The 18306-nt window shown below is 34.6% G+C and overlaps 1 protein-coding gene across 1 annotated transcript; it reads right to left on the reverse strand.

Annotated features, from left to right (window-relative positions):
* Positions 1-2125: 2125 nt before the first annotated feature.
* On the reverse strand, positions 2126-18284 carry LOC148611057 (uncharacterized). Its single transcript, XM_088591149.1, has 2 exons — positions 18232-18284; positions 2126-5254 (listed from the first exon to the last, which is right to left on the reverse strand). The coding sequence occupies exon 2, from the start codon at positions 5251-5253 to the stop codon at positions 2596-2598; it is 2658 nt and encodes an 885-aa protein (XP_088447275.1). The 5' UTR covers position 5254; positions 18232-18284; the 3' UTR covers positions 2126-2595.
* Between the last annotated feature and the right edge of the window lie 22 nt (positions 18285-18306).

The following is an 18306-nucleotide window of genomic DNA, read 5'->3' on the forward strand; positions in this document are numbered from 1 at the left end:
TGATCCAAATGGAAGGAACATCGTCTATAGTCGGCGTCACATAAATAACATACTGTTAAAATTTGAATAAAAATATTTTCTACGACTTTATTGACACCTACCGTCGTTTAAATTGTCTTAAATGACTTGCTCATTCGTTTAGCCAAACGGCTTCTCCCTAAACATTGAATCGTTAAATTCCGGTCAGATTTTAATTCTAGGTGGCAATATTTACATTGTAAAAAGTCGGCCATGTTTACAGTGATCGGGTTGCTAGGAGATTTTGTTTACGTTTAAATGGTTTGTCCAAAAACCGAAGAACCCAGAATGCAATTCGGCGTTATTTCGGATATCTCGGATTTATTTTACGCCAACAACGTATAATACCGAGAAGTTGATCAAGCAGACGATTGTCACCGGAGTTCGACGGGAACTTACGCACTTCGTTTGTAAACAAATCGTCCCGTAAAAACCAACATGGCGGATATTAGTATGGGATTTTCCCGTAAGGATTTGTTACGCATGATTTAAGCTAATAAGCGACTTGTTTTTGAGAAGCTGTTTGGCTAAACGAATGAGCAAGTCATTTAAGACAATTTAAACGAAGGTTGGTGTCAATAAAGTCGTAGAAAATATTTTTATTCAAATTTTAACAGTATGTTATTTATGTGACGCCGAGTATAGTCAGATCCTTAAATCTAAGTTTCCGCTAATATAATCCTAATTTCGGGGATTTTATACATCGCATCTACCCAAAAGAACTTGAGTTAAAAAATACAACAGACACTGTGAAGTCAACCCTATATCTTGACCAACACATAGTTAGAGATAAAGGTAAAGGAAAACTATTGACCAAACTATACGACAAACGCGACGATTTTCATTCCGTATTGTCAATTTTCCTTCCATCTGTAGCAACATCCCTTCAGGACCTGCGTATCGAGTTTTTCGTAACTAACCAGACTTTTTGTATCGCGCTAGACTTCGTATTATTAGGCTTCTGGAACAGGGTTATGTTGCTACAATATTGAAGTCATCAATACAGACGTTTTATGGTTTTATATTAAAGATACAGGCACTTTAACAATGCACCAAAGAATGTTGCTTTCAAGGGCCAAAAAATCACGAACATCTTGTGCGAATCAACAATCGTAAGAAATATACACGAGTTTCAAATAAAGGTCATGTGATTTCACGTGAGAAATTCAAGTTACTTTATCTTCATGCAAAGAATACCCGGGAACCGATAACACATATATCCACCATCAAAGAAACTCTGCGTCCGACTGGTTCTCCTCAATGAGCTTCTGTCCCATCATCCTTTATAGAAATATACATTAAAGCACAGGGCAAGCGATCCAGGTTTTTTTTCAAAGTCATTGACATAAAAATATCGTTTAAACTTAGATTGCAGTTATAAGGTTTCCAAACAAATAAAATTTAGCGGTATTGAGTGGCGAATCACTGCCCTTCTTGATGGAGAATATTATCCAGGGACAGAGAGTAGACAAAGAAAATAGACACACACAATCAACAACATCAAATTAAAAAAAAACACAAACACGAATATAGAAACAAAGGTAATTGAACCCCAAAAATCAATCTCAGTCCTTTTTTGTGGAATGGCACCGTGTGGTACAATTTCAATGAGATTCAGTTACTAATAATCAATTTAATGTCCGGACATCATGAACATGCTTGTTTCTGGTCTCTTACTTTTTTAATTTGCACCAAATTCATAAACGGTTCAAGTAACAACTTTAAGAATTAATCACAGCCTTCTTTTCATGGTATTTACATGTAAATATGGCCCCAATTCATAAACGGTTCGAGAAAGAATTAATCACAGCTTTCTTTTTGTGGTATATAAATGTACATGGTACCTTTCGGTATAACTCAGCAGAGATCTATGCAGATTGCCATAATGACGCGTATAGTTTCTGAAAGTTAAGTTTAACCTTGCAGTCTAATGACTTGATAACATTCTATAACGGAATCGAACGCACAAACCTAGATATAAGTACCGACTTCCTTATTTCCCCAATATTTATATAACATACCCTAATCAAATTTCAATAATATTTCCAAACAATGTTTTTTTTTAAATAATTTCTATATGGCACTTATAAGAAAATGGATTAGGCAATGAACTTATGAGATTTTTAATACGTGTATCAACAAATTTTCTACATATAGTATCTTTAACAGAGTCAACGGTCTAAACTTATTTTTTTTCAAGAAAAGACTCTCTGGAATAAGCTCTTGGTTGAACAATGGCATCATAAGCAACCTTATTGCTCAATGTATGTTGTTCTTTTTATCACTAAAATATCAAATGGTTTTAATATGCCACTTCTGATTTTATTCTTGAACTAGACGCCATCCAGTTCTGTTTTCACTTCAGCAATTTCCTGAATTATTCTTGTTTTTGTGGAACTAGATCCAGGTTTCAGATGACACACATCCGAAGACGAACTAACTCTGACCTTTCGTCTTACATGTAACATAGATACTAGTATGTTAAATGCAACTTTATTCCGCTTTATACATCTTTGATGGCGGATTAGATTCAGTAGTAACATCACAGTTTGTTATATCTGAAGGAACAAACCGTTTTTATAAAGTTTCTATATTTGTCATTGGAAATTCTTTGTATTCGATTTTACACTGAGGATTCTGTGTGTCTGTACACAAAGATTCAATGTTTGACCCTTCAAAAACACCACAGTTAATCGGATCAACTAATGAGACACATGTGGGCATGGTAAAGCTATCCTCAGTATACTGAGCTGGTTGATTGTGAATAAATGATGCTTGGCTCGTCATACTTTGGAAACAAGGACCTAAGGAAGGATTTAACATAGAAATAAATCCAAGAGGTTGTTGAGGCGTATTAATTTGGTGAGATGAATCTGTTCCTTCATTATTAGAGCTTGTCATTCCACGAACATTTGAGTGTATTTTGTTATTAGGTAGGTAACTGTTTATGCAAGTCCCTTGCGAGTTTTCTTTTGGATCCAGTTTCAACAAGGAGTTGTCGATCATAGAATATGGTTGGGGCAATGGAGCGACTTCCGTATTTACCAATGCATTGTTAGAAAGATTAGAATTTGCCGGTAAGCCACCAGACTCAGATTCAACAGAGTGGGGTATATTTTGATTTACAGTTTTAATTGTCTTGTTCTTATAATTATTTTCATAATCTTCGAGAACAGGATCCTTTGTGATAATGATAGGTTTAGCTTCTTTGTTAAGAAAGACCAACTGTTCCGTCACCACCCGTTTGGCTAACTCGCGTTTTTCTTCTCTAACTACTAGTATGAGACCTTGTCTTAAACTAACAGTATGCTGGATATCCTTTCTCGTCAAAAAGTTGTTGAAGAATTGTAGCATAACCGACTCATCGACAAGAGCCACAGGAGAGGACTCGATGTCGCATTGTACTTTAACAGATACTTTCGGTATACTTCCTGTTGCTTTTTGTAATAATTCTAAAGCAGTGGTTGCTCTAGAAGATTTAGAAGGATCTTTATGCTTCTCCTCAAGCCAAATGATGTCAACTTTATGGTCATTCCGAAATACACCATTAGATCCTTCCATTGTTTGCATTCCAACATTTCGAAATCGGAAAAACTTTGAGAATGGTTGTGGTAAGTCTACTTTTCTTCTATTCTCTAGAACAAACATATTCCGCACACAATCATCAAATCTTGTATCAGTTGTTTGGTTTATTACGAATTTATAATGGTCTTTGTTTTCAACTTTGATTGGAACTGGGCAATCAATCCCTTGAATCACCTTATATGTTATTTTCTTTTCCATTGAAGATCCTTTAAGAATAACTTTTGTACCCAAGTAATCGTTCTTATCTTCAGTGTTTCGCGGAATGCGTGTGCTTGTTTGCTCACTATCTCGTTTCCGTAAAATTCTTTTTTTAAGAAGCATTTTTGTATCTGAGATATCACTTATATCTTCAGAGTTCAGCCGAATCATTGTGTTTGTTTGGTCATAATCTCTCTTTCGTTGTAAACTTCTTTTAAGAAGCATTCTTGTATCCGAGTCATCACTTTCATCATCAGACTCTTCAAAGTTCTGCCGACTCATTGAGTTTATTTGGTCATTATCTATCTTTCGTCGTAAACTTTTTGTAAGAAGCATCCCTGTATCCGAGTCATCACTATCATCTTCAGAATCTTCAGAGTTCTGCCGACTCATTGAGTTTGTTTGGACACCATCACTTTTTCGTTGAAAGCGTTTGTAAAGATTCTGTTTTATGTCCCAGTCATTACTTTTATGCTCTGAGTTCCACAAATTGTCTGTGTTTGTTTGATCACGGTCTCGTTTCCGTCGAAAACTCTCTCTCAATAAACTTTGACACCTTGCAAATGAAGATTGAATAACATCATTCCCGACACCAGATTTACCAGAAGATTTTCTACATTGTCCGTATTGCCTTCTTCTAGGTGACACGGTATCACTAACGTAACGACTCGCTGTGTCCACCAATATGACAGTATTGTTGACTTCAAATTCAAAAAAGGACGGAAGAATTTGTTCAATATCAATACTTCCATTACCGACTTCCTGTAAGTAATCTAGAAACTGTCCGTCACACAAACTATGTATCAAAGTACTTACTGATTGAGAATTCATAGTATATAATAGCTGTGTTGTACAACCAGTCTCAGACTTCTGTGCACAACATTTAGGTGAAAAATCTTTAGTCGAGAGTGAAATGTCAAGGTCACTAAATTTCCGTTTTTTATTTTCATCGTCTGACTTCTCATTCTTTATTTCATTTGTCAACTTATCTGGATCATGTTCAGAAGCAAATGCCGACAATATCCATCTCCTCAAATGATTCCTTATATTCACTTTAATGAAATCTTCCATATAAACTGAGCACTGTTTGATCTTTGGAGGTGGACTTTCAACATGCGTATGAAGTTCGTGGATGTTCTGTGTACTGTCAAGACAGCATTCTTTCTCTGATGTCTCAGAACACTCTTGCTTGATACGCACAGTAGATATAAACAAAGTTGATGGAACGGTTTCGCCTTGTTTGTAGTCACAGTTGTAAAGATGGCCGCCCATTGAATTGGCATTATTTGAAGTAGAACAGTTTACATCTGGTGGTGTGCTGTCTGCCGATGAGAAATGGATTACAGTGGCTGATACATTGGTCGATTCCGGGAAACCATTACTATTGACCCCATGTTCTGTATGTCTCTCGTCATTTTTTGACACGGAATTGTCTGGTTCATGTACCTCCATTCTGCAAATAAAATCAAAAGGAAAAGTAAGTCCGAAGTATAAGACATTTTCAACTATATACCAAAATAAAATATAAACCATCTCTTTTAAATAACTAGAGGCTTTAAATAGCCAGAATTACTCACCTGGCTTAATAAACCACAATATATTTTTTGTAAAAGCAGTCATATTTTTTCCTGGATGGAAATTCCTAACGCTCATACCTAAGGAGCAATTAGATTAACTTTCATTGAATTCTGTCCAGTAGTTTCACAGGAGAAGATTTTTAAAAGTAATAACATCTTAAAAAGACAAAAAAAAAACTCCCATAAAAGGGCATTTTGAAGGATTAATGTGCAATTATGATAAATTCCCCCTTTTTAGCTCACCTGACCAAAGGCCATGTGAGCTATTGCCATCACTTGGCGTCCGTCGTCGTCGTCAACAATTATACAAAACTCTTCTCCTCTGATACTACTTGACTAATTAGAACCAAACTTGGTATGAATGTTCCTTGGGGTATCCTGAATATAACTGACGTGAGGATTTTTGATTCGTCGAAAAACATGGCCGCTGTTACTAAAAATAGAACATAGGGGTCAGACAGTGTTTTTTGCATATATCTCCAAAACCGTTAGGTTTAGCAAAATTCTAACGAGAAGAAAAGTGTTCAGCATGATGAGATCTTTTTGTGGTCAAATTTTGGTTTTAATCCGTTAAGCCATGTTGGAGTTATTGCCCTTTTTCAACGATTTTTGCTATTTTTCATGTTATTTCTTTCAAAAATCTTCTCCTATGACACTACTTGACCAATTGAAACCAAACTTGATATTTAATGTTTCTTGGGGTATCCTGCATAGAACTGATGTGGGGATTTTTTATCCGTCGAAAAACATGGCCGCTGTTACTAAAAATAAAACATGGGGTCAGACAGTAGTTTTACGCATATATCTCCAAATTCGTTTGCTTAGCTAAATTCTTTCACTAGCTGAAATGATCCTCATTATTAGGACTACACAAGTCTTCAGGAATCAAAGTTGTCAGATGACTCCTTGTAAGAGCTATTGCCCTTGAAAGGGGAAAAATGATCGTTTATTTTTTACAGTTTCAAGTCAATATCTTGGAAACTACGATATATTAAAAGAAACTTTCAATTGTTGAAATGATCCTTATGATAAGTCCTACCAAAGAATTCTTAAGTCAAAATTGTTGGACAACTTCATGTTAACTTTATTGTCTTTGAAAGGCAAATTCAACAAGGTGAGCAATCCAGGGTCCTGGGAGCGTCTTGTTATGAAAAAGGAGGGAAAGAAGTCGAAAATAGAAAATCAGAAATATTCATAATTGAACAAGGAGCCAACGCCTGTAGTAATTAACAATTTTCCAAAGTTTTATGAAAATGGGTGCAACCATTACTGAGTTATTGTCTGTGAATCGTCCTTTTTATGAAGAAAGTCACATAACTCTAAATAGTAAAATCGGTAATTATTTACAAACAAGAACGCTAAGTCGTGCTAAGAATACCCAAAACTGGGAAAGGAAGACACAGTGCAATTCGTCATACAGAAGCAAAGTACCAAATATATTTATTAGCATTACCCTTCCGCAGAAGCTGAAAAATATGTTACGAAAATTTCCATTATGCAGCGCCCTAAAACCACGAAGTCGATCGGTAAACAGGAAGTAGATGAGCGATGAACCAGAAAAGGGGAGACACGATATAAGTCATCATCAGAAAGCAATATATCAAATACCTAAGCATTCCCTCCAGTCAAAGCTGAGAAATCCGTTACGAAAAAGGTGTGACGGACAGACGGACGGAGGTGATTGCATTATAACCTAAGCTTACAACATAAATTAACATTCTACACAAGTTTCATTCACATTCACATTGATGCAATATTTATTTAGTTAAAATTTAGTAAATAACCAAGTAGTTCGTCCAACACCTCAATAATGAGCTTCGAGAAGTACAGCATGATATGACCACAGCATGTCAAACTTTGTCATTTGATGCAAGTGTGGACACAATATAAGTTTTTGACAAATTTAAGCATAGGGATTAACAGTTAATTATTGACATGACATGATTGGTTTGGTCACAATATAGCACAACATTTAAAGTGCAATTAAACAATTTCGAAATCGGGCCAAAATAAAAGAAAAATCGATTTTTAGGGGTGTGATCCCTTTGGCGCCTTATAACTCAAAAATAGTAATAGATATCTGAAATCTGATAGCTAATGCCTTCATAAAGAATCCAATAAAAAAAACCCTCCAAAATCAGACAAAATATAAAAAGCTTCGCGGAGCGCAGCATGATATAAGAACAGCATGTCGCAATCTGTTCACTTGAGGCAGTTGGACAAAGTACTGACATTGCCCCTAACGGGACTAATACCCCGCAGCTTGTTGAACCATGTACATTTAGGGATCAATATGGACATACCATACATATTGGACACAGTTAAACTAATATAAGCACTTTTGACATAATTTGCTGCCAATTCTAACACACCCAACTCCAAACAGCAACCAGTACCTTTTTTGTTGACAACACAGTGACAGAATATGACATTATTGACAGTATGTACATATAACACTCCATAGAGTTTCATAACGATACTGCCAGTCATGAAGGATTTGTGGGCAACGCATCAGACCAAGTTTCGCCGAAAAATGCTGAAGTTCCAACGGTCATCATTTCTAGTTTTTTTGTTTTTGTTTTTTTTGTTTTTTTGATTTTTGATTTTTTGACGCCTTATAACTTAAATACCATATGAAATATCTGAAATCTGATTGAATATTGAAAGCACTGATTTTAATAAAGAACCAATGAAAAAAAATCGAACTCTAAACAGTTAGTGTAAGTGTGAACGCAACATTAGTTTTTGACATAATAATAAGCATACGGAATTACAATTCATTATGAACACAACAACTGGTTTGGTCAATATATTGCACACAATTTGATATTCAAATTAAAATGTTCAAAATCAGACCTAAAATAAAAAAGTCGATTTTTTGGTTGTGGGTCATTTGATCCTTTATAACTCGAAAACCAAAAGAGATTTCTATAATCTGATTTGCAGGGATTTTGACAAAGAATCCAATAAAACAAACAAAAAACAAAAATGAATTCGGACAAAAAAAATTAAAAATAGATTTCTTTTTGGGGTATGTGGTCTCTTTGACCCATTTTCAACTCGGATCCGGGGCAAAAGGCATCAAATCTGCTGATATTTTTGTTTCCCAGAATTGAATAAGGAACACAATAAAAAAGGAATAATCAAAATCGAAAAAAAAATTCTACATGGGTTTTACTAAAACACCTTTCTTACCCTTTTGGGCCCATTATTCTAAAACGGTATGGGCCACATACTCCAAATTTAATAGGAATCTTCCTTTAGTGCTTAGTAAAAACCATAGCAAAAGTTCATAACGACTGGTCAACCATAACTTAAGTTATTGCAAGAAAACCAAATGTCTACGGACGACGACGACGACGACGACAGTGCCATGTACCAATATACGACCGCAATATTTTTGCGTTCGTATAAAAATGAAGGCAGGGATTTTCTTAAGGAATCCAATAAAACACTTTTAAATGAACGAATTCCCATAACTCAAAAACGTAAAAACGGAAGGAAATATAACAAGAGGCTCTCGAAAAGCCTGAATCGCTCACCTGGCAAACAGTGCCTCATTTACTAAGTATGTAAAGGCATCATGCTTTGTAACCATGTTTGACCAAAAAAATGCTGAAAAAGAGCGTGTATTGATAAATGCTGTAAGTTCAGCTGTGTACCTAAGACACTGTAAAACGTTGGAAATGCCTTGAAAGTGTTTTTTGGAACCTGTGGGAAAAGTTTTGGTAGGGGTCCCCCCATTGTCTTGTTATTCCGCCGGGTCTGGAGGCATTAACCTATTATACATTTGCTGAGAAAGAATATAAAATGAAGTGAAATCATCTCTATACAACATTTTCATCATCACCGTTCAACGCAGGAGACCATACAATATAAACCAAATATCATTGAAATCAAAGTAAGTATACAAATTGGCGGGAAATTGACTGTTCAGAACCATTTCCGTTATCACCATTGAACTAAGGATACCATGCTGCATAGAGTAACGTCATCACCGTTGAACTAAGAATACCATGCTGCATTGAGAAACAAAAAAACTGGTGAAAATTGTTGAAAAATGGCAACCTAAAAAACTCAGGATATCATTTTTATCTTAAGTTATGATTAGCTTCATCTTCACTATTCTTCTATAGTTCAGGAAAAAATAGCCAAAAAAAAACAAAAAAAAAAAAAACATTTTGGCCCCTGTGTTATATTTTTTGTAACAACAGTCATATTTTTCAACCGAAGATTAATTTCAAACAATCAGATTGTGCAGGATATATTAAGAAACAATTAAGCCAACTTTCATAAATTTTGACGCATGGTTTCAGAGGTTTTCAAACCTGTACACGAAAAATAAGTATCATTGGTAACACATCTTTTTTCGTTTTTGTTAAATATTTAAAACCTTTCATCTCAAGTAATATCATGGGAGATCGTCAAAATGAGCTTGTACTTCCATTACGTGGATACAAATAAAAATACTAAACATGCAAAAATATATAGTATATTGTATCGAGATTTGTAACACTCCCGCACTTTGAGTTAAACCTTAACGAATAAAATGCTTCGCAGGGCTCAGCTTGGCATTACCACAGTGGTCAACCTTGAATAATTTGGGCAAATATGGACACACCATTCAAGCTGAATATAGTTCAGAGTTTGAATTGTAATTAAATGTTTGACAGACAATAAAATTCTTATACAGATTGAAACTGTTAAAAGAACTTTATAATTTCCATTTAAACATTGCCTAATTTGACCAAATATCCATTATTAAAACAAGATGCTGCAAGCTAGGTTGTGCTGAGAATACCCCACTCAACCTGGAAAGGGAGTCACTGAGGCGATCGGTAAGCAGGAAGTTGATGAGGGAGGAACTAGAAAAGGGGAGACATGGTGCAAGTCATCATGCAAAAGCAATATACCAAATATCTAAGCATCCTATCAAGTAGAAGCTGAGAAATATGTTAAGAAAATTTCAATAATGTATCACCTGAAATTGACGAAGTTGATCGGTACACCGGAAGCAGATGAGCGAGGAACCCGAAAAGAAGAGACATGGCACAAGTCACCATGCAAAAGTAATGCACCAAATATCTAAGCATTACCTTCAAAGGAAACTGAGAAACCTGCAAAATGTAACGGACGGACGGACCAGGTGATTGCAATATAACTCCCAGAACATGTAAAAGGACACGTTAGTTATGTAAGACCACATGGGATAAAACTGTAATACTGAACACCTAACAGTGTTGATAATACAAATAAATAGATAAATTTATTGAACTCCTTTGTGAGTATTAACTTTGAGAAATTTTCAATTTCAAAAGAGGTAGGCTAGTGCCACCCCTTCCCTGGATCCACCTATGAAAATATACCTAATAATAAAAAGAGGATAATAAATGTAAGTCCCCAAAAACTACAACATTGATCATTTTTATTTATATAAATTTGTTAGTTAGTCAGCTGGTTGTAGAAATTGAAAAATCATTTAATTTCTCAAAACATAGTGTACAATAATTATAATACTATAATACATTTATATTCCATTAAATGAAACCTATTTAACATGTTTCAATATGTTTATCTCACTACACCTGTTTACAATCAATAAACAATTAAAATACAATTATATTGAATAACACCTAAACATAGAACAATTTCTGTGTTGTGCGATTCCATCCAAATATTTTTTTTACCTTATCTATTATAATACAATTAATACACCCTATTGGTACATATTTGAACACGTTTAAATTCAACAAGTATGAACAAAAAATTCAAGTTAAATATATACATCTTTGAATTAGGATTGAGATTGAATGTTTGACACAGGATATATATTTGCCAGGAAATGATGTGGCCCCATTTTTTGCCCCAAATTCCTAATCAATACAAGTAACATGGCCCTAAAATTAACTCTTGTCTTCCTCTTACTACATGACACCTTGCTATATAATGTCAAGGAGATCTTAAATTATTGTTAGGACATCAGAAAAAGGCTTGTTTCCGGCCCCTTTTTTGGACAGTCATTCTGAAATGGTTCAAGTCAAACACATCAAAATTGACCATGGCTTTCCTTTGGTAGTGTGGCACCTCATGTTACAATTTCAAAGAGACCAAATCAATTTTACTCAAGTCGTCGCCTAAGCTTTAAAAAATATTTGGTTTCTGGCTCCTGTTAGGACCCTCATTTTCTAACAGTTAAAATCACAACCCCCAAATTCCATTCCAATTCTATTCTATTTTTGTTGCATGACACATTGTGGTAAAATTTAAAATAGATCCATTGCCAAAAAATTAAAAAAAAATGCATTTATATGGCCCATTTTTCGTCCCCCAATTTCAAAGTATTTCATATCATAACCCCAAAAACCTATCTAAACCTTTAAGTAGTATGGCACTTTGTCTTCAATATCAAAGAGGTCAAGTCATTGTCCAGATAATATCAGGGAAATGACTGTTCTAATCTTGGTCCCTTTTTTGGACCTTTTTTTTTAAACTGTTCCAAGTCACAACCTCTAAAAATCCTTTTGTAGTATGGCACATTGTAGTCCATGGGCTGGGGGTCTACCGTGCACTCCCACCCCACACAAGAACTTTATGATTTTTAGGTATCTTTATACCCCAATTACCGAATCGATTTGTCGCCAAAGAATATTCTCGGATTCTTTTTCAGTATAAGCCTATATTTGTACCCCATTGGGTCAAAAAGCCAAGATTTTTGTGACTCAATTGTTTGAGCGTCTAATCCTTCCAATGTGATATGAACAAACTAAACACGTTTAGGTATCATTATGTAGCCCAATGTCTCAGCTTTACAATGATACCATGAAAGTTGCAGCAACACCTGGGGTTTTGGTGTAAAACGAAAAAAATGTACCCCTACCCCACCGAAAAATTGCTTAAATTGACATATTTTTCCATGTCAAAACCTCTAGAGCATTTATGCTTCAGTAAAAAATAGCTTATTTGGTATTTTCCGAATTTATCGAAAAATGAAAAAAATGGATCTTCAATTTTTTCCCTAAAAAGTCAAATAAATTCAACTCTACAAACTATTGCTCGACTAAAACCTCTCAATTAAATTTGGTATCATTCGATAGATAATGCAATATTTCACATAAATAAATCACGAAAAGCTAATTTTCAAGAAAGAATTTTCAAAAAATGTTAACAATATTACCAATACCCCTTGAAAACTGGTCTCAGTATCAAACAGAGTTCTCATTCACTGCATACTGACACCGTAAAACTCATATTTTAGACATTCAAAATTAAGATAATGATGCACAAACATATCTGATCAATTCAGGTGCGAAGATTTTCCTTTTGGGGTGACAAATTCTATAAAATCAAAAAAGGGGAATTTTCATAATTTCGGAACTTCGTCTATATCACCCGTTATTGTTTTTTTCAGAATTCCGTAGTTTAAACAAGCTTGTGTGTGATACGATATAGTAATATAGTGTCTAAGCTTCCAAAATGATCCAAAATAATGAATATTTGAACTTTCCTATGTCAAAATAGGAGGAAAATTGCCACCCCTACCCAAGAAAAAAAATACCTCAACATGAACTTAAATTTTAATTTTTGGCATATAAACAATGTACAACAGACATGTTGAGTACTAGTTTTAATTGTCAATATATTCAACATACCTACTCATTTCAGCCGCGTATTTTCAGTTTTAATGTGACAATAATTTGTTTTTTCATACAAAGGGGAAGTTTCGGAATTTCATATTTTCTTCCATTTCACCTGTAATTGGCGATTTTCTTTTCAAATACCGTTCTTCAAACAAGATTTTGTACATTCAAACACAATAAGATAGTGTCTTAGCTTTCTAATGAGCCTGTGTAATAAATATTTGAATTTTTCTAAGTCCAATCAGGTGAAAATTTGCCACCCCTATCCATGAGAAAAGTACCTTAACATGAACCAAAATGTTAATTATTAGCATAAAATCCATGTAAAAAAATCAAGTTGGGTACTAAGTGTTTTAATTATCGATGTATTCAACATACCTACTCATTTCAGGTGCATATTTTTGAGTTTCAATATGACAATAATGAGTTGAACGACGGACGTGAACAACGGTGCATCATAATTTATCCCATCAAGAAAGACGAGCTCATAAAAAGTTAAAAACGACAAAAAATCCAATAACTAAATTATAAGGAATTCACAAACCAGACCGTATTCTTTGATTTCATTCGTTATCTTCTGATTACAAGCTTTTGTTTTTATATATAATAAAACAAATTAAGATCTTCGGTGCCATCGTTATATTCGGTTAATTCTTCAGTTATAGAAGTGGTACGGGTTACTTAATTTTCTGCGTGGAATCCAGAGGGGAATCAGTGGTTTAAAAAGAGTACCTTCTGGGACCAATTTCATTAGGCACTACCCTTTTCTGGAAAATAGTAAAATTACGTATGGTGTTTCATAGAGTAGCTGTAGATCGGTTACTTGGTATCTTTCAGTTCTTTTTTGTCTCACTTTCCTTGTACTACCTCAAAAATGCAGACTGTTTTTAATTATTTTATTATCAAATATGGCTTTACTCGTCTTCTGCTTTTGACTCTTTTAATGACAGGTCTACAATCAAAGTTTTTTCATACATGTACTTAGGTATATTAAATATTGTATGCAAGCATTTTGTACATCGGTCTGTATGCATACGCCTGCCCTGTCTCGCAAGGCTATTCCGTATCAAATAGCACTTTGAACTTCTCAGTATTTTTAAATATTTTTAGATCGAAGAGCCTATATATTGCATACCCCTTTAGCATCTGCAACTATCTCTTACACCACCGCAAGAAAAAAGTTCCATAGACATACCCTGTTAAAGTTTAAATATAACACTAAGTTTCATTTTATTTTCTAAAATATCAAGTTCAATTCAATGTTATTTACGCCATAAAACAAAACAAATTAACAACTTTCACCTCGAACTCAATACATATACGGACTAATTTGGTCTGAAACAACAACTAGTTGATCTCTAACCACTCACCAGTTCTCTGCATTTACTCGAATAAACCAGTCGTTGACCTTCGATATTCAAGTTTTTTACAAATGTCAACACATAAAAGCCATTGGATGTTCAGCTAGGAAGTAGGAAGAAAAAACATATCAAAAGTCACCTATCATAGAAAAGAAATATAAAGGAAGAAACCGAGTTCAATAAAATAAAAAGCTCTCTTCACATGTCATGCAGATCCAAATATTTACAAAAAAGGGGCAGTGATTCCGATGAAGAAAGGGGTTCCAGGCTATAACTAGCATTGGCTCATTTTGGGCTAAATTCTACACATAGTTACACAAAGGACGAAGTCTTCGTAACGGTATTAATGCGCAATGGTGTCATAGCCTGAAGGAACTGATGGCTTGATTCCAGTCTGGCAGAAAGTCACGGCCTTCGGAGCTCCCAATACAAAGTTTGGTATTTTCGTATCTTCTAATCACTAAGAAGCGTTTATTATGTGGTCTTAAATAATTATTTAATATCGGATACATTTCTTTCGAGTCCGACATGCCATAATAGTAGGCCTTTCTGGCTTTCGCCAGAAAGTCCGTTCGGAGTACGAACATGAAAGTCATATCGGTCTCACAGATTAGCGGGAATTACTAGAAGCGTCAAAAGTGACAAATGTCATCAAGATATCTGGGAAAAGCGACAAGAGGGCAAAAATAGCGACAAAAGTGATTTTTAAAATTATATCTATGTATTCAACTTCGTCCTCTAATAGGTTGCACCTGTCTCATTTAAACAAATAACCCAATCCCCGAAACCATTCTGAAGCATCCGTCACTCTTTCGTGCATTTCAGGATAGCAGATTAAAAAAAAATGCCACTCTATTCATTACTGTAAACCATTATGCCAAAAGGGTACGTTCTTTTATTTATGGCGACAGAAGACATTCTTTTCTCACATAAGTAGAGAATTCCTATTTACAGCTGTGCAAGATTTCCTTATCTCACTCAGGGATTGAGATCGACAGAACAAGTGCGCTTTCTTGTAAAAAATGGCACAATCAAGAAAAATGTAAGTTAACGATCATATCTTACCAATATGTGTTTGAATTCTTTTTCAGTAGTACTTCAGCTGAGATTCATGCAAAATGTGATTCATGGTTGGAAAGCCTACATATTTCTATTTTTGAGTCGCTAATATTGTTAGCGACTTCTTGCACTCATAATTTCAGTACTTAATATTCGCATATGATTTGCATAAATACTAGTATATAGTTATACGCCACGTAATGCTGCAGATCGTCGCCGTGTTTACCGCCATAGCGTCATAGTTTTAGCTCCATACGAGATAAACATGTACCTCTTAAGTATCATACACGTGTGTTCTTATAGTGTTTCTTGCTTGTATGAGAACGGGAAGTTTACATGAAAAGATCGGTGAAAATTGAACATTACCCAGTTTCCGATTCAGGCACAGAGGCTTGTAACAAGACTATGTCGGTTAGCACGACCCCAATATCTATGAATATTAATTGCCAGTAGTTTAATTTGGTTCCTCTTCTGGCACCTTTCAATATAATAAGCGACCCGAAGATCGCTACACCGTACCTATTTTAAAAAATATCAAACACATGTCTATGTGCGTTTTTTTTTCGCTTGTATGAGAACGTGAAGTTTACACTAAAAGATGGATTGATCGGTTAGCATTGAACTGATGTAATATTACCCAGTTCGCGATTAAAACACAGGGGCTCGTTACAATTGACTATATATATATACATATAGGTCATATAGATCAACAGGACCCCGATATCTATATATAGCCAGTTGTTTAATCTGGTTCCGGGAAGTTGAAAACATTCGGGTCATCGCGGTTACGAAAGAGTACGCAGTCATATCAAGGGAAACAAGATTTTAGCGGAAGTCACCTGATTTTAGAGCATAGATCGCATTCGTGCCATTTTGGATGTTGGGAGTAAGCCAAAATCAGTGACAGAGAATATTTGACGATTAGCGACTTTGAACATTTCAGTCTTTGATTTATAAATTGTTTAAAATGTTATAGTAAACAGAAATTAACATTTGGCGTTTCATATAACCCTTGTTCTTAGGAGATAAAAATCATATAGACTGCACTGTAGAATTCAAAATTAAGGGAGATAACTCTGTAAATGGCACTAAAATACAATTTTATTTAAATTCTGTTGGATTTTCAAGGTGGATTATCTCCTAAGAGCAGAAAGATTGGAATGAATGATCATACATTTCATTTTACAGACCCATTAAACAACTGAATAAGAAAAAGAAAAATGTGTACCCTTTTTGGGTGTATCACATATTACAGAATTTGCATGAGTCTTACAAAGACTGCTACTTTAATAGTAATGCTATAAGAAATAACCAGAGATCTCCTTATCTTGCACTCGACTCGTTACAAGTGTAGGATTCTTAATATCCCATATCCCTCTGAACAAAGAAAAAACCGCCAAATCAAACGATCTAAAAATCGATATCTATGTTGTATACTGATCTGGACAGATTTTAGCAGGGTTATAGCCTTGTGACATTAGAAAGAGATGACAAATAAAAATAAAAAAAAAATTGCTTTAAATAGTGTCTGTGGTTTAGCGTTTAATAATTCTATTTGACCATGAGTTAAGAACGTATGTTATTTCAAAACTAGACGTATCTATAATTATATGTGATAATAAAGCAGTAGTTGTTCACGTGACTTAGAAGTAAATGTCTTCACCACAACTTATTATTGAAATCGTATTCTTAGATTTCGTCGTTTAATCTAATGAACAATTCTCTGGAATTAGGTGCCCACAAAACATAGATGTCTATGCGACAATATGTAGCGCTTGAGCTTTAGTTTTCCAACTGAGAGAGTAATCAAGATTCTAGTGGAAATCAAAAGATGTTATCCTGGAACAAAGACCAGACATGGTAAACAGACAAACACAATAGAGAAACAGCTGAAACTAGATGAGAGGTACATGTATCTAAGGGAATGATTGGTTTCAATGATTGTGGCTCAAGTTCGAATGATTTGACAAACAGTTTCGACCTGGAGTTCGCTAAACATAATTTTGACTTGAAAACTTGTTGGAGAGTTTTGTGTTCATTTATCGAAGTATTTTATGTAAATCGACTACAAACCTGAATATTACGCAAACTGGCGCACTGCTACGATGTCACGTGTATTTTTGTGTAATATTTTACTGATAAATTGAATGTCTGGTAAATTTAGATCAAATTTTGCAATTTGACGAATCGATACAAATTCATTTAGTACACGAGAACTTTGATTATATTGATTGATTGATTGATTGATTATTGGGGTTTAACGCCCGAGCAGCAATATTTCAAATATATTCAGACGATGAACATGAAATGATGATAATGAAATGCTGCAGGCCTATTCTGTTGACACCCGGACCTGCACGGGGCTTGATTATATTAAAAACTCGTATTTTTACAGTTCATGTGGACCCGTCCCTTTCTTAAACAAATGAAATTGACATGGTCTTTTCGATTTATAATAATTAAGGTTTAAGATTGAAGAAAATATGTAATTATAGTGATATATGGTCAGTACTGGGCGATCGTGGTTACGATATCGGAAGTGAACCTTACCACATGTCGGATACATTGTAGAAGTTACCTGTACCTTATATTGATAACTTTCTTGTACACCGGCCCTGGTTATATTAACTGCTTTTATATAATTTAAGCCTTTAAGACAAGTATATATTTCATACGTCGTTACGTCGTCGTTTCAGCCAACACACACAAATTTTATTTAAAAAAAATAATGCATTATTGTTCCTTCTCATTATATTTATAATAATATATCAACAGAAATAAACATGCATATCTCACCTGAATATACATGAATTATATGCTTGTTTTGTCCGCCATCTTGCCTATTCTATAAATAGAATGTAAACTAACGCG

The sequence above is a fragment of the Perna viridis genome, chromosome 7, assembly GCF_037379345.1.
Source record: "Perna viridis isolate PV_CMFRI_1.1 ecotype Kerala chromosome 7, ASM3737934v1, whole genome shotgun sequence".
NCBI lineage: Eukaryota > Metazoa > Mollusca > Bivalvia > Mytilida > Mytilidae > Perna > Perna viridis.

What these genes read in the sequence shown, in the direction of transcription:
- LOC148611057 (XM_088591149.1), bottom strand. Translation starts at nt 5,253, where the DNA reads ATGGAGGTACATGAACCAGACAATTCCGTGTCAAAAAATGACGAGAGA.